The sequence below is a fragment of the Phaenicophaeus curvirostris genome, chromosome 13 (assembly GCF_032191515.1).
Source record: "Phaenicophaeus curvirostris isolate KB17595 chromosome 13, BPBGC_Pcur_1.0, whole genome shotgun sequence".
NCBI classification, from domain to species: Eukaryota; Metazoa; Chordata; class Aves; order Cuculiformes; family Cuculidae; genus Phaenicophaeus; species Phaenicophaeus curvirostris.
Window position 1 is genome coordinate 19,927,763 of NC_091404.1, and position 17,992 is coordinate 19,945,754.

General features: G+C 47.7%; 1 protein-coding gene across 1 annotated transcript in view; it reads right to left on the reverse strand.

Moving 5' to 3' along the window:
- Positions 1-13,321, reverse strand: part of SH3BGRL (SH3 domain binding glutamate rich protein like) — a 32,057-nt gene extending 18,736 nt beyond the window's left edge. Inside the window, exon 1 of the mRNA XM_069867350.1 lies at positions 13,213-13,321. Coding sequence (XP_069723451.1) covers positions 13,213-13,257 — 45 coding nt within the window. The 5' untranslated portion in view covers positions 13,258-13,321. The remainder of the gene's footprint in view (positions 1-13,212) is intronic.
- Positions 13,322-17,992: the final 4,671 nt, after the last annotated feature.

The following is a 17,992-nucleotide window of genomic DNA, read 5'->3' on the forward strand; positions in this document are numbered from 1 at the left end:
CTGACCCTCGGCAATTTTCTAAGTCAATTTTGTGGCATTTGACTTTCATAAGCCTGAAAACTGCTCATCTGGTCCAAAACCAACAGAAAGGCAGCTTCCTACTGTGGGAATACAGGCTCCATTATCTCGGTTATCCGTTAACAAAGCATAAGCAGCAGCAGAATATGAAGTCCTCATTTATTACGCACAGTTGCTTTCTGCAGCAGCCTTGGAGCTTGGCAGGCTGTATTTCCCGGGATGTGTAACGTGCGTGTAGTCACAGCATCCAAACTCTGCGCAGGGCTAAATAAAAACCAACAGATTCACTCCTCCCAGAAACTAGTATAAACCTAACATAGCTCCTCAACACCACAAACCTGAGAGCGGCAGGAAAGGCAGACAAAGGAACCAAACACACACCGTGTTATCCTGCAGTCAGCACCAGGCTTCCAAGCCTACCCAGGAGAAGGATGTGCAAGCCACAGTACCTGCTCAACAAAAACTGTCCTCGGGTCTGGAACGAGCTCAGTCTATCAGCCAGAGCACCTCCAACAATTCCACCTATCTGATCAAGGTTTGGGGCTAGCAGGAAGGCAGAAATCTACCAACAAATCTGTTGTCACAGCTTCTGAATTTTCCCTCATTCATCGTCACCGACGTTCACAGAGTTGGTTGTCTGGCATAACGTGGGCAGAACAGCAAAGACCTGCAAGCCCCAATAAACCTCCTGTAACGTACACCAGCAGAGCTGTTGAGGTTAGTGCCAGCCATCCCTCCTCACAGGGAGGAGATGCCGGGCATCCCACCACCCTGGACCAAGGCGCAGCCCCACAGCCACCCACTCCCCTGCCACCCTGGGCTCTGTCACCACTCCATGACCCATCTCCTGGGCAGTGCCAGCCAGGTTAGCCAGGACTGAAGGCCAGGACTGAAGGCACTCGCCCCCTCCTTTAGGCCAAGGATGCTCAGTGGGCAACTGGAAAAGGACCAGGGCAGAGGGCAGCCTCCAGCAACACCCTTTTCTGCTGGCACAAATGTTCAGTGCATTGCTAGTGTCTCCACAGCCCCAGCATCTCGCCTTAGACTCTCGGCTGTACTTGTGTATCTCAGGAACAGAACAGTCTCAGGAAACGGAAGCTTTTCTATGTACAGTTCTTAAGTCTAAGCTACCCCTGCTGCAGACTCCTTGAGCAATATCCAATGCACCCTTTGCTTCTCAGACCTTCCTTCCCTAAGCTGTTAGTTGGCAGGAATAATTATTCCTTTCAAATCACTGCTTGCTTACTTTGCTATTTGGGTTAGTGATCATTTCTGGCTGTTTCTACAAACAGTATCAAATACACCACAGCCCAACCTTATAAACAGGCTTTACACACTGTCTGTAACACATAGTGTTTATCTCCAACAAGATCATCAGGCTCAGTATCACATTAAGCACAGAAAACCCTCTGGAATGTGACATATTCCTGATATTCAAAAGGTCGCAATGTGGCTGAGAAAAGCAGGGGAAAAGACACCGAGCGTGCCACTGAAAACCTGATCACTTGCCCTAGAAGCTTTAGAAAGGGCTTTAGTCCTGCAAGTCTGGACCTCACCACCATTGTCATGTTCTGAGCCTATTTTTTCAGCCAGTCTCCCTCTGAAAGCCAGATGAACCACTCCTTCTTTATTTTCATCTCCACAAAGGGCTCTGGGACAGGTCCCAGTCCGTGCAATATCAGCAGTGACTACTCTCTAGAAAAAGTGGTTGTCGTGTTATGTCAGCTAAAACAAAACAACCCAGGCCCTGGCTTGTTCCACCCTGGAGCTCTGGTCTCCACACTCTGCACAGCACTTGGCTGATCTTTAGAGGGAGCAGCCTGAGCAGACATCCCTCCATCAACACCCACCAGAGAGAGGTGAGGGCTGCAGTGTGGGGATGTACCGAAACGGATGCTACTGTCATTTTTCAGAGCGTTTATGCTGGCCGTGAGGAGCCCTTGATGGCAAAGAGAGCAGAGGGGAAACCATTTTTTGTTTTGTTTGTCTGGTGAGTGCTGAACTCTGGTTGGGAAAGGAGTTAAATGCGCAGGCAAGTGTTGCACGAGGCCCCTGTGGTTTGCAATAAAAAGAAGTTTCATTTCCTGTATGGTTTAGCACACAGAAAGACTGAATTAACTGACAAGACTAAAAGTTTACGGCATTAATTGTTGTTTCACTGCCTTTGTACTGCCAGGCATTTATTAACTTTAAATAAAAAACTACTTTAAGAAGAAATACAATATGACCTCAGGGATCCCACACTAAATCCATGTGTTTCTCTTCCACATTACTTTACCGTCAAAGAACTTGTGGAACAGAGACATTATTTAGCAAAAGTATCTTTTTGATGACTGCTATTCTAAAACTAAAACAAATAAATTCTTCAAGCATTTTTATCCTGATCTAAAATACTTAAATATCACAATGCAAAGGAAGAGGGGATTCAGAGGAAAGCTATGGATCAAATACCACTCTTTCCAAAGACAGTCAGGCTGTACTAAGGTGGAAGAGCAGCTCAGCACAGCCACACCAAAGCGTCCTGGAGCTGAGGATGTAGCAAAGGGCAGCGTGGACCGGCACCGGCTCTGTAAGCATCCATTGCCCTGGGTAACATTGCCAGCGCGTACCGGCCTGGGGGCCCACATCCCTCTTTATATTAGTGCACACTTGGACAAAACACTGTAACTTCAGAAACTGTGTTTTTAAGCAGAGAGGGAGGTAAAACAGAAATTCACAAGAATTGGCCACATTTCGGTAGCTGATGCAATACAGGAGTTGGCCAATTTCTGCTTGCAGCAGCCAGGAAGGCCAGTGCCCAAGGGGTTTGCACTGAAGAGGACTTCTAAGAAGCCAGCCTGCAGTCACTCTGTGCAGTAATTAAAAATGGAGCATTTTCCAGCACAGCAAGGTCCTTCCCATCACGAAGCTACTCCCACCCACTGCACTGGTGCAGCCCGTAGGGAAGTGCCAGCTTCCACCCTGGACCACGGGCACTACTCCGGATGCTGCCTGCACCTTGGTGGCAGCCACAACCTGGAGGCCACTTTGCAAACTCCCACTGTTATTTCTTAAGTTTTTTAGATCACTTTTGTCACCATGGTATCTTCTTGGTTTTCTTCTTTAAGCCTCAAGCTTCCTTCTGCCTTCATGCAAGCCAGTATCTGCATACCACAACCAGAAACTACGACAAATACGTGCTGCATTACATTTTTTTTAAATATGAAGTCCCCCAGCTGTTTATTTGCTGTAGGATGGAGTCCTCCAGGGCTGGGCAAGCAGCCAAAATAGCTTCATTCCTCTGATGTGGTTCAGTGGCAGCTCAACGGCTGGCAGCGTGAGGTGATGGCTATCTTAACGCCTTCCAAGCTGCTAATTTTGGTCCCAAATCATTATAGGGAAGATACAGCAGTCTGTCCAGCTGCTCCTCAGTTTATACAGGTGTAAATTCCTGGAAGGAACACTCCCTGAGATAGTTGTATGGACCTACTTTCATCTCTTTCACAGCACGCACAACTCAAACCTCGGTCCTCTGCAGGCGAAATGGAGGCTCTCACGGCTCCCTCCTCCTACATTTTAAGGTGATGAAAGGATAAGAAATTTAGAAAAAGACTGCTCAAGTACAAAGGTTTCATGAACTTTGCTACCAAAACCATGAGACTTGCTTATCTGCATTACAGGGTGGAAAGGAATTTCCAGTTCATAATCAGGATTATCAGGTCACTGACAAGTGAGTTTGCAAACCTGTCCCTTTTTATATTTTTATTTCTACTCACACATTTTGTATTTCCTGCCTAGGGGAAAAAAGTCCAACACCATTTATCCATAAGCCAGTCTCTATTGAACTTCATTTCTCTCCATGTCCACCGAGAAAGCTTTGAGATACATTTTTAATTCCTTCACTGAGTTACTCCGCTGCTCTCCCGTTCTGCCAGTTGCTCTGCAGCTGCCGCTCTGGCCGAGTACATGAGCACAGGAATGATCCTGGATCAGCAGTATTAAGTATTTCCTACGGAGTCAAGTCTTGTCCTGCTGTAGACCACGGCAAAACTCCCAGCGACATTAGCACAGCCAAAGGTTCATCCCATTAGGTGAATACAGATGTGCTGTTTAAACATGCCTGGAAACTACCACTCTCATAAAAATGTGGGTTTCTGTGAAAACTATTACTATTTCCCCTAGAGGCTGCCTGCTTTCTATTTACATTGGGCTTTGCCAGTTTATTTTGACCTCTGACTAGGGCAGTAGGCGTTTTTGATACACCTACCTTATTACCTAGGTCTAAACACTATGTATGTCAGTATCTGCTTTCCACGCTGCAAAATCCCGCTGGTTTTAGAGTCACCTGCTGTCTGTATCACCAAACGCTGGTGCTTTGTACACAAGAAATGCTGAGATTGTGAAAAAGAACAGCCACATTCACTCCCACAAGCTCCCATTCATATCTCCCTGTCTGTCCAAGAGCCCAGGAAAACAGCGATGTTCCAGCTTTAATGTAAACCCTTCCCCAGCCACGCCCGAGCACAACGCCCAGCTCACACCTTGGGCAGAGGCTGTGCATCACCTGGCAGGGCTTGCTTCATGCTGACTTCCCCAGTTACCAACACCCCAATCCCTATCTGGATCCCACAGCACATTTCATTACATGTAAAATACGAGATCTGGCTCCAAGTCGTCCCTATGCAAAGTCTCACTCAACATCCTAATCTAGAGACTTCAGTGTTTCTCTCCCAACAGAAAGCTGTGAGCCTGCCAGCAGCCACTGCATTAACAACTTGTCTCTGGCTACTGCACTCAACTGCAGTTGTTCAGAATGAAATCAAGAGGAGAATTACTATTAACATCTACTTCCTCCCACTCTGGTTTTGAAGATACGAGGGACAAATATAATTAAAGGCTCCTTTCGTACCTACAGCCTCTCACAGCATCACAGAGTGTGCAAAGCAGAGAGGGGTAAGGCTTCAGGCACGCTGGGAGTCTGAATCTAAGCCAGACACAGAACCTGCTTACAGTTCAGAGGAAATTCCTGGTTACACCTAAATGTCCAGGGCCTCCTAATGCTTCTACAATTGCAAGAGTTTGTAATAGCGACCAAATTAAAAACAAACCAGCCTATTCCAAACACATGCATATATGCTTTTCCATCAAACACTTTGGGAGTGGAGCCAAATTCATCCAAGAACAGAAGAACAGCTTTCTTGGGTTAGATCCAACACTTGTCCACCCCAATATCCTGTCTCCGCAGGCCACAGATCCCAGGGAAGAGCTCGCCAACAGATTGGGCAAAGAGGGCTACACCACATGATACCTTTCCAGATACTAATGATCTGCAGTTTTCAGTCAGAGGTACAGTAATTATGTTTAATAACTCTTAACAGACTTTCCCCCTTAATTTGTCTCACTGCTTCCTGGGCCCATGCAATTTTTGCCATACATGACGTTCTCTGGCAGCAAGTTTCTCTGTTAAACTACATGTTGTCAAACAAAGAACTCCTTCTCTCCTGAACCTGCCACCTGCTAAGTCTCCCTTGCTCTCCTCCAGTTGTTGAGTTACGAAAAGCTATCAATGATCACTTCCTGCTTGTTCTCCCACGCCTGACTTCGTTTTATCACTTCTCATACTTTTTCAGCTCTTTCCTTCTCATCTGCAGAATTCTACCTTATTTGGTTGTTCCTCTTACAGTGATCATCTCGCCTTACTAAATTATATAAAAAAGTGAGAAAAGCTGTTAAAAGACAACAAATCCTGTCTATAAAAGACACAGACTCACCATAAATTGATATGGTGGTACTGGGGTTTTTTCCCTTTGCTCTCTCCCATCCTAAAAATTCCCAGCATCTTGTTTGCGTTTGTGACCACTAACATGATATTTTCATACAATTGCTCTCTCTGCTAAACAGTACTGGTTAGTTTAAGCTCACTCTTGCACAGGACAACAATTGTTTCTTCCCACTTTCCCACCTAGAGTTGCTCTCAACACTGTGCAACCTCATTCCATCAACCACTGTGACCCCTCACTCTTCCTCCGGATTGCTCAGCATATAGTTCTGTAGATCTCCTCCAAGCTTCTACATATTGCAAAAGCTGCCTATACGTTCCAGTATCTCCATCATTACAACATTTCATAGCATCATAGAATAACCAGGTTGGAAGAGACCCACCGGATCATCGAGTCCAACCATTCATTTACATAAATGTGTGTGATGAATTATCTAAGCCAAGAAGAAGGAACATAATCCTTCTCTCTTATGCCACCACAGCTTTGTTTGTTTATGAAAAAGATGTTTTTAACCTGGCCAAAGTTTGTTCAAAATCTTCTGGAAGTCCTGGGATTCACTATTAAGGGACTGTCCTCATTCATAGGCTCAGCGGCTGCCCCAGGTAACCCGGCTGGGAGGCACAGCTTTCTCCCCCAACCCTGTTTCAATTCTTACTCTCCCTCCGTCTCTGTCCGCGTGTCCGCTGGGAAAGAATCTAACAAAGAACAACATCCATTTGTCCCTCACAGGAAGATAGCCTGTAGCTTGCACATTTCCCCGAGATCTGTTTTAAACCACTGCTGCCTTTGACTCCTTTCTTCACTCTGACACCACAGCAATTCAAACAATAAGCCCCTCGACAGCCAATAGTTAAAATTTTATGCTTGAGCGCCTTTAGAATTTAAAGCAAGGCAGCAACCGCTAAGGAAAAAGAGCCCAAATAAAACTGAACTTCAGACAGCTAATTAAAGAAATCTAATCTCCTCATCCGCTTCTCACAGGGGAAACTAAACCCCAGAAGAAGTTGTAGACCAGGATGTGAAGACCACTTCAGCTGTATCCAGAGTCAGCCTGCAGGCCATGCTAAGCCTTCAGAGCTCCTCCTAGCCTTAAACCTCATTCACGCTTTACCACCTTCTGAATTTCAGGCAAGGGGCCCTAACAGGTGCTGTTGCCCTGGAAAGGATGTGACTTGGATAGAGGCTTTTTTCTGGGACAAATAATAGGAGATAAGCATTACAATTAAAACTCTTTCAGGTTTGATTAAATACCTGACCAACAAAAGTACTTTAAATTTAATCTCCCCTGAACACGGCTGGGGTTAAACAAGTGTCCTTACCAGTGCATTCTCATGTGTGAGTAGAGACATTCTTGAACAGTGTAACACTGATCTAAGTCGTGGATTTGGTTTGGGTTTTGAGATCACCAATTAGTGCCAGGAACGAAGACCAGCAGCTCCAGGGCAGCAGCTCAGGGGCTGGGGAGCCCAAGGAACAGCTACATAAGGCAGAGCTCACCTGTCTCTGGCTATGAGAGGGCTGCATCCTTAGCTCTTCTGCTTATTGTAGACGGGAATATTTTAGAATCATAGATTCACTAGGTTGTAAAGACCTTTGAGATCATCATCTCAAATCATACCTGTCCACTGCTAAATCACATCCCCAAGCACTTCATCTACCTGTCTTTTAAACCCCTCCAGAGATGGGAACTCCACCACCGCCCTGGGCAGCCTGTTCCAGTGCCCCAGAACCCTTTCTGTGAAGAAATCTTCCCACAGCCTGCCTTTTCTCCCCAAGCAGTGCAGGAGAATGACACAATCCTGCTGCACCACCTCAAAACAAACACTGTCCTACCTGCACAGACAATCTACAGATATTCTCAGCGAGAAGCCTTTCCCAGCCTTAGCTGTGGAGGGTACTTTCCCATCTTTCTAAGGCTGTAAGAAAACTGCTTTCATTACAGCACAGTAGAATGTTTTTAATTTTGATATATTAAAACTATAGCGACAACTGCAGTCAATTTAATCTCTGGCTTGATTAAAAATTTGAATGTAATATTTTAAGAAAAACATTTGACTTATCTTGAGTTTGGAATACTGGCTTTAAAATAACACAATCCAAGAGGCAGATGGAACGCATCCTAGCTATCAGCCTCACTAGATTCATGTTAGGTATTTTGTCTTCCACCCTGAAAGCTCTAATTCAGAACATCTCATACCATTGTATTGAGACAGATTAAATTCGGTTAACACTGGGTATCCAAAAAAGTACTTTGTGCGTTTTATGTTTACACAAGAGAGGGGTTTAAAAATCAATACCAAGCCTGCTCACAAGTCGGCTCTCACCCACAGGGTATAAACTATATGAGCCATGCACCACAAAAATGTAGCTACACTTGTGAGATTGTTTTTAAAACTACAGGCGCAGCTTATTTTCCCCATAATACGTGGTTTTACTGAAACTTGTTTCATATAATACCAGACTATTTCTAAAGGATTCATATCACTGTTTTCTTCTCATATTAACCGCACTGACAGGCAGTGCCATTTGGAGTGAGGGAAGTTCATTAGCAGCTCCGGAGTGACTGCTGCTACTGCTCAAGGCTCCCTGGATGACAAATGTGACCACACACATCCAGCAACCTCAAAGCTGCCCACACAGCGTAGGAACAGCGTGCAGACTGCACTCATTTTACCTTAGCATGGCAAAATTTGCATTTGTTCTGTTAAGCAAAGGGAAAAGGCCCTAGAGGGATTTAAATGCACAGTATCATGGTTTTGGTACAACCTCCATCTCTCTGCGTATTACTTCACTGTGATTGCTTCAGAAGGATGAGAAGGCTTCACTCCCAAAGCCCCGAGCTGCTGAGAGGGACAAGAGCTGATGGTTACACACATCTCTGCTCATTTCCAGTCACTCTTATCCAAAGCTGTCCTACCCCAGGTGCAGCCTGTAATGCTCCAGAAGGCACTTGCCCCTGGCTGCACATCCCCAGCAGCACCAGAAAGCACTCCTGGGCCTTACTGGGCTATGCAGGGGAACAGAGTCAGGGGAATTGCAAGCAAACGTTTGTTCTCCACAGACCACAGGCCACTTTCCTCTTCATTTCCTGGTAGGTGGGGAGAAGACCCAGATCCTTTCCCAAGAAAGAAAACAATACAAGAAAAACATGAAAACCCCACATCATTAACTTTCTAAATGAAAAAATGAACTCAGATTTCCTTTCCTCTCTAAAACTATCCACAAACAGACACTTTTCAAACCACTCACGTAGTCATCAAAACAAGTGAGGGGGGAGAGGTTTCAGAGATGGAAGCATGAGCCGTAGACCACAAACATGACGTTCCTGACTCCGAGGAGCGGTCTGGACACCAGATGCAGCAGTTTCCACAGCCCGCAGCACTGGCGGCACCACATGGGAGAGCTCAACCCACCCTCTCTGGTGTGGGCACTTTGCATCCACAGCCAGAGTCTCTGCGTATCACCCACTCTCCTGGAGTGTGCAAGGGAAAGTTGGATGAACAAACACAATTCTCTCGGACAAAGTCCATAGTGAAGGCCAATGCAGTTGTTGGCAACAAATGCACACTCCTAAGACCGAGAAGAATTTAAACAGCTGGCTCCCTTCCATGTGAGATCAATAAAGCTGGTAAGCCAGCTGCCGTCAGGAAGGCGCCCAAAGTGCTTCTGGTGCTGCAGGAAAGCCAGGCAATCTCTTACCCCAAAACCAAGCGAATACCTAAACACTCACAGAGGAAATCACAGACTGGACTTGTGCAATTTAGCTGCTTCTCTCCTTGTATGCTTTTTCTTCAAGCGGAAAGAAGCTAATTACTTTTTGGCCTCTCCTCCTTTCACCTCCTGAAGGATCTGAATAGAAGTCTACAGTAAAGTCACTCTCTCTGCCTGCACAGTCCCAGCTTGAGTCAACGCTTACGTGCTTCTGAATGTGACATTTGCTCCTCTCATTTTAGGTTTGCAGCCTCCAACACTGTCTCATACCAAGTAACACTGTTTACTTCAAATGTGTGCTGCACACAAAGACTCCTGGACAGAAGCTGTGCATGTACATTCCCACCTTTGGTGTCTACAGCTCATCTTCATAATTACAACACCCCCATGTGTCCTTGCCCCAGTCCACGACTCAACAATACAATGTTCACAGTGAGAAAGATTAAAGAGAAAAGGCACCTTTCCATACAGGACTTCTAAATACAGCAGGAACCAGTACTGTAGCTACTACACAATCATTTCCAGGGTGCAATTTAAATAGGAGGCCACACTAAGACTGCAATCATCATATTTTGGCCTAGCCCTCAACTACAAACTTCCAGTGCATTCAGTTATCTCTGCTTAGGAGAGCCATAGCAACGAACCACCCCAAACCAAAGTCACCTTTACCATACAGAGCACAAAGCAAATCCTCAAGTACAAACACAGGAGTCTGCAGCCCGTGGAACACACCAAAGATAATACTAAGTGCAACTCCCAGTGTAGCAAAACCCATCAGTGAGCAACTCAGCAGTCACACTTCCCGCTGCAACACCCATGCCCAGACACTGAATGACACACAGACACGGGAATTACGTGAATTTCACCAGAAATCCCGTGTAAAACTATTTTGCTTAGATGTGAGCTTGATTATTTCCTCACAGATATGTACTATTGAATATAAACCTCATGGAAAACAGTGCCTTGGGGAAACACTTTAGATACTATGATGTGGCAAATTATACCGTGTAACAAAGTACGACTTTGCCAATAAAAGACCACAAAATTTGGACACCCTCCAAGACCTACAGCCCCAGGCTGTGAGGTGTGGAGCAATCTCAGCCCCTTTTCCCTTCAATGGGAGACGAAGCTTTCCAGAGTCTCACAAAAGCTCCACCAACTTACAGAGACGGGGCAGTTATTTTCTAGAAAGGAAGAGGTTTTATACTTATTTCTGTTTTGCTTCTAGTCAAGCAAATTAGCCTTGTAAAAACCAAAATAACAGAGTGGCAGGCATCACTTAGCCAGAGTGAGAGCCCTTACAGGGCTGATGTTAGCCAGTTTAGTTACTCTGCTGGAAAAAGCTTTGACTCTGTTCCATCTCTCTGTAGCAACCTCCTCTGATGTGGATTTTCCATTCCTTGAGTGGGTTATTTCAAATTCAGCACAAAGAAAGGCTCCTCTAGTCCTCCAAGCGTGTCTCACCGACAGGTTAAGCCCTATGAAAATAACTCATTCCCGTCAAGCACACCTTCCCTCAAACAGATGCCTCTATGTCTTATTTTAGGTTGAAATATTGATTAAAATTCTTATACTGGAAAGAAAACAGCCACTCGCTGAGGTACTCAGCTGATCCCTGCCAACAGAAACATCCTTGGTGTACTCAGTAAACTGAGAACGCACAAGTCCTGCTCATTACCACAACATGACTTGAGCTGTGCTAGCTTTAGACACAGGCACAAATGTGCGTGTGTGGAGATATGTGTCATAAAACTGGCAATTATGTACATGTTAAGCTCTAATTCCACAAAAAAAACCCCAGCCTACGCCAATGCTACATTCGAATTCCACAGTCAAGGATGCACAAAAGGAGCCTAAAAGGCAGCAGTAAGACAGAATCAAGCCTTGTAGTGTCTACAATCCACAAAAGGATGAGACAACATCACAGAAACCTCTAAGCTAATAATTAAAAAGCTAATTTTAAGCCAGGAAAACATAGTCAGGATTGAGATCAGTGGTTGCACCCCTGGAGCTTAGTATCACCACGCAGACAGAAATCAATAACTGCCATTATGAGGCCACTGATAAAAATCTATAGAAACCGACTCAGTCAACTTGAAACCTATTAACAGCTGTATTAGAAAAAATTATTACTTTTTCAGTTTGCTAATGATCACTTCTTTCCTTCCAGATGATCGTGTCGTACAAACCCTGCAGAAATCCCTTCAGACACCCCCTTACAAATTAACTACTCAGGATTTCAAGACACTCTCCAGATCAGCATCAGAAAACCATCTGCTTTTCACCATGAGCATCAGTACAATGATGTCAGCATCGACGGCAAGATTAACAAAAATGGCACAGGAAAAAAGCAATGGCAGGGATACCCAAGGTCCACACTCCTGTGCCATCTGCACTCGGCCACTACAGGGCTCATCAGAGCTAAACGAGGGGTTACAGCCATGAACAACAATGCTTACCAACCTGGCATTTTATCTGCTGAAGATCGGAGACCAATGACTGCACTCGACCGGAGCAGGAGAATTCAGTGAGGGGTTTTATCTTCTGTACATCACTGTCCAATGAAAGTTTAGGAACCTGTGCCTGAACTGCACAGCCTAGCAGGGACATGAAAGCTCATCGCACAGCCGCAGCACAGTCTCTTCATCAATTTGCAGTAAAAGTCACCAATCATTGATTGCAATAGCTGGCATTTTCTAAGTCTCTGGCATTTTCTCAGTCTCCAGCACATCCACACTAAGGGTGACAAAATCCCCTGGATTTTAGCCTCACAGCATCTCTCACACAGATCGAACAGGAATCAGATGATCCTACGGACATAACGCTCTGAGACACATCTGAGCACAACCCCCCAGGTTTTTTGTTTGACTGTTTTCCTCTAGGAAAATACAATCTTCTGCCCAAGCTCTATAACGTGCTGGGGCCACGCGAAGCAAAACCCTGTATTCCCACACGGCACGAAATGCAGCCACCCAGACAGCACCCACACACGCCTGCCACTACTGACTGTTTCACAGAATCCTAGAACTGCTTGGTCGGAAAAGACCTTTGAGATCATCGAGTCCAACCGTACCCGTCCAGTACTAAACCATCCCTGAGCACATCTTCTGCCTGTATCTGAAAACCCTCCAGGGATGGAGACTCCACCACGTCCCTGGGCAGCCGGTTCCAGCGCCTGAAAACATTTTTGGTGAAGAATAAACCCATTAAACCTAACATTGACACCAAGGGTGACACCATTTAGAAATAAACTTTAGGAATAATGACCAAAAAACCCCAAGCAGTGTTGGTTTTGCCTTCGCAGCTCAGGACAAGGGGTGCGAACGCCCACGACCCGCTGGGTCCCACCAAACCCAGCTGGGCGGTGGGTGCGGAGCGGGTTGGAAGGGACCCCCAGGGATCCCACCTCTGCATCCCATCTCTGCGTAGGACAACACAAAAACTGACACCATTCTGAGCGCCTCGTCCAAACGCGTCTTGAATACTGTTAGGCTTAGCGCCACGACTGCTCCCCTGGGGAGCTGTTCCAGCGCTCCAACACCCTCTGGGGGAAAGAACCTCTTCCTAATGTCCAACCCAACCCTCCCTGCCACCTCCCTGGCACGGAATTTAGTGGCATTTAGTGGCATTTAGCGCGTGGCTCCCCCCGGGCCGCTCCCCCCGCCGCCCCCGGGGGAAGGGAACCCTCTCCCGGCCCCGCACAACTTTGCCCGGCGGCTCTTACCGCCGTGGAGCCGGAGGAGGAGGCGATGTAGACCTTGATGACCATGCTGGGAGGCGAGGCGGCGGCGCCGGGATGCGGGATGGAGCGCGGGATGGGGCGGGAGGGCGGAGGGCTCGCCCCGCCCCGCTCGCAGCCACAGCCCGGCCCGGAAGAGGGGAAAATGGTTAAAAAAAAAAAAAAAAAAAAAAAAAAAAGAGGAGGAAGAAAGAAAGGGGCGAGGCTTCCCGAGGAGCCACGCGAGACGGGGAGGGGGGGACCCGCAGGGCAGCGCCCCCCCATGGCCGCCCCTCCCCTGCATTCCACCCCATGGACGGCCCCCCCACTCCCTTCTCCATCCCTCGCTCTCCCTTCTCCTTCAGGATCCCCCCTTAGAAATCCCCCCATGGCCGTCACCCCCGCTTCCCTCTCTCCCCTCTCCCTCCCTTGCTCCCTCCCCTTCAGGTCCCCCCCACGCCCCTTCCTTGGCTGTCACCCCCTCATGGTCACCCCCCTACTCCCTTTTCCCTCCCCCCCGCCCTTCATGGCCCTACTCTTATGACCCCCCATGGCAGTCACCCCCGCTCCCCTCTTCCCCCACTCCCCTCTCCCTCCCTCCCCGTCAGGTCAGGGTCCCCCCTTCACCCCATCGCTTCCTTCACCATCACCCTCACACACACACACACGCAGCCCCCATTCCTTCACACCCCCCCATTATGCCCCCCCCCATCCCCTCACACCCTGATATTCTGAATTAAGAATCTCCTTTTCATGGAATCATAGAATAGCTAGGATGGAGAAGACCTCTTGGATCATCTCGATTAGTGTTTGATGGGAACGGTTGGACTCGATGATCCGGTGGGTCTCTTCTAGCCTGGTTATTCTGTGATTCTGTGATTCTGTGATCTAGTCCAACCACCTGCCACTAAACCATGTCCCTCAGCACCCCGTCTACCTGTCTTTTAAACCCCTCCAGGGATGGTGACTCAGCCCCCTCCCTGGGCAGCCTCTAACAGTGCCCAATGACCCTTTCTGCGAAAAATTTCTGATATCCAGTCTGAACCTCCCTTGGTGCAGCTCAAGGCCATTTTCTCTCGTCCTGTCCCCTGTCACTTGGGAGAAGAGCCCAGCTCCATCCTCTCCACAACCTCCTCTCATGTAGTTGTAGAGAGCAATGAGGTCTCCCCTCAGCCTCCTCCTCCCCAGGCTAAACACCCCCAGCTCTCTCAGGGGCATGTGGATAAGTTGCCCCTGGGAAGATTCTAGTTGGATTCCAGAAGAAAAGTTTTCCCTGTGAGAACAGTGAAACACTGGAATGATCTCCCAGGGTAGTGGTGGGCCCCTCTGCACTGGGCATTTTCAAGGCTCAGCTTCACAGGGTGCTGGGCCACCTCACTGAAACTATGGATCATCTAAAAACACTGGCCCAGGGGATCTTTGAGGTCCCTTCCAACCTGGCATTCTATGACTCCCTCACCTGTGCCATAGGTAGGGCTTGGGCGCTGCTCAGATAAGGTGGGAGAGCGGGGCCGTGCAGAAGGGCCACCACGCGCTGCAACTCCACAGCACGCGGATCCATTGGGTGTATCACTTAGGAGCATGGGATGAGACCACAATGAGTTCTTAATTGTTGCAGTCATGGTGACACGCTATTTAGAGAAATTTATATTCAGCATCTGTCTACCGCTTGCCTCTGGTTCTCTGAGTGTAACCTTACGTACATTTCACTGTACACTCTGACAGCAACCGCACAGCAAATGGAAAATAATTACTGTGATAAACATAGCAAGCTGAAATTTTAACACCTACCAGCTAAGATGAAAGGAGGGTATTTGTTCTGCTCTTGGCAAAAACAGGGAGGTATTGCCAAGATGGTTTTCCCAAACCTTTCCAAGCCTTCCCAATTCAAATTATCAAGTGTTTTTTCTAACCAGAGGCATGAGGTCTCAGAGATGGTTTAATAATGCACAGGTACGGTTGGACTTGATGATCTCAAAGGTCTTTTCCAACCAAATGATTCTATGATCTTTAAAAAAACTGGTTGAATTTAAAAGTCTACTGAACTAAGTCACCTGTATTTGTTTTATTAATTTGCCACCAGGAAGAGGAAAGAGAATTATTTCGAGGATGACTTGCCTCATTCTTATATTACTTGCAAACTTACCTGAATCTTTGTGACTGTCATGAGATTCATGTACATTTTGAAAAAGCAATAACCCCAAATTTATTTAGGATGATGGCACACAATAAAAATTCCCTAGTTCAGAGAATTTCAAAATAAATAAAAAAATGTACTTTATAATCTCTTTAAAACAAACCAAGTCCAGGAGATTAAAACTCTTGGAGGAATGTTTCTTCAGATATGTTTGTACAGCCCTTTTGCAATAGCTTGAGAGAAGCACCGCTAATTCCCATTTCTCCTGAAGCACTGCGTTACGTGCCAGTCGGTAATGGGACACCAGAGGCAGTAACCATAGCTTATCAGAAAGAAGGAAAAATACAGGTGGAGAGCGGTTTGTTTCAGCTTTGGGCTCACTTGTCATTCTGCTGGCTGGCTCTCCTCTCCTCATCCTAATGCGCTTCAGCTCCTCAGAGCTGAAATTCTCCTGGAGTGAGCTGCACCTTGTCTTTATGCCTACAAAAAAAACCTGCTGGAATCATGACTCTCAGAAGTGCACTTTAGGAGGCATTTTATCTTCATGAGAGAAGATTTATTAAGTTAAGAGCAATACATGAACTGGGTATTATTGAAACGATTGCATTTTCTTGACTCATAATAGTAAATTTCCTACTGCATTGGCAGAAACACGCATTGTTTTCTATTCCCAGACTACTCATGTGAAATCCAAGGTATTATTTTTGTTTTCACTATTAAACAGTTGTGAAGCATTTAATTATTCTTCTCAGGGTAGACCAAAACTTCAAACAAATGAACAAATTGTTATTACACCTCTCCTGTTCTCGCACAGACAGGAAAACTGTGTATACAATACCGAGAAAAGCTTATTGTCTCCTCAATTCCTTTGCACATTTGCCGTAGTGCATGTTTATACAAGGCCACCTTGCCAGGCTGTATCTTTTATTTCTCTCTTGTTCATTACAAGGATAACAAAACCAGTGTCGATCTGCTGGAGGGTCGGGAGGCTCCAAAGGGATCTGAACAGGCTGGACCGCTGGGCTGAGACCAAAGGCATGAGGTTTAACAAGGCCAAATGCCGGGTCCTGCACTTGGGGCACAACAACCCTGAGCAGCTCCAGACTAGGAGAAGTCTGGCTGGAAACTGCCTGGAGGAGAGGGACCTGGGGGTGTTGGTTGACAGCGACTGAACATGAGCCAGCAGTGGCCCAGGTGGCCAAGAAGGCCAATGGCATCTTGGCTTGGATCAGAAACGGCGTGACCAGCAGGTCCAGGGAGGTTATCCTCCCTCTGTACTCAGCACTGGTGAGACCGCTCCTCGAATCCTGGGGTCAGTTCTGGGCCCCTCACCACAAGAAGGATGTTGAGGCTCTGGAGCGAGTCCAGAGAAGAGCAATAAAGCTGGTGAGGGGGCTGGAGAACAGGCCTTATGAGGAGCGGCTGAGAGAGCTGGGGGTGTTTAGCCTGGAGAAGAGGAGGCTGAGGGGAGACCTCGTTGCTCTCTACAACTACCTGAAAGGAGGTTGTGGAGAGGAGGGAGCTGGGCTCTTCTCCCAAGGGACAGGGGACAGGACGAGAGGGAATGGCCTCAAGCTCCGCCAGGGGAGGTTTAGGCTGGACATTAGGAAAATATTTTTCACAGAAAGGGTCATTGGGCACTGGCAGAGGCTGCCCAGGGAGGGGGTTGAGTCCCCTTCCCTGGAGGGGTTTAAGGGCCGGGTGGACGAGGCGCTGAGGGACGTGGGCTAGTGATTGATGGGAATGGTTGGACTCGATGAGCCGGTGGGTCTCTTCCAACCTGGTTATTCTGTGATTCTATGATTGGTTTATATTGGTTTATGTACTATGCAGCAGCAGTACTGAGTGAGTGACGGCTCTGGCACCAGCTTCAGCGACAACAAACAGCGTGAGTGCTCCCTGAGGGGAGCCCAGGAGCCTGCCCACCGCGGAGCCACCTGCCTGCCCCGGGCCCGGTTGTAGCCGCCCAGGGCCCGTGCGGGGCTGAGCCGGGGCAGGGAGCGCCCCCTGCCGGCGCGGGCGGGGAGGCGGCTCCGGGCGGGGCGCTGGGATCGCGGGATCCTGCGGTTGGAAAAGGCCTTTGAGATCGAGTCCAGCCGCACCCGGCCGCCGCTACAACCGCGTCCCCAAGCACCGCAGCCACGCGGCTTCTAAACCCCTGCAGGGATGGGGACTCCACCACGTCCCTGGGCGGTTGTTCCAGTCCCAGAGAACCGTTTCTGAGAAGAAAGTTTTTCTACTACCCAGCCTAAACCTGCCGTGGTGCAGCTTGAGGACGTTTCCTCTCATCTTATCGCCTGTCACTTGGGAGAAGAGACCAACACCCACCCCACTACAACCTCCTTTCTGGGAGTTCCAGAGAGTGATGAGAAGCATTGAATTGCTTGGTTGGAAAAGACCTCTGAGCACCAAGTCCAACTATTCCTGCACACCACGAAACCATCCCTGAGCTCATAATTGGCCCTCCTTTTAAATCCCTCCTGGGATGGAGGCTCCACCACCTCCCTGGGCAGCCTCTGCCAGTGCCCGAGAACTCTTTTGGCAAAGAAAGTTTTCCTCATGTCTCATCTGAACCTGCCCTGGTGCAACTTGAGGCCATAATGAGGTCTCCCCTCAGCCTCCACTTCTCCAGACCAAACAGGCTCAGGT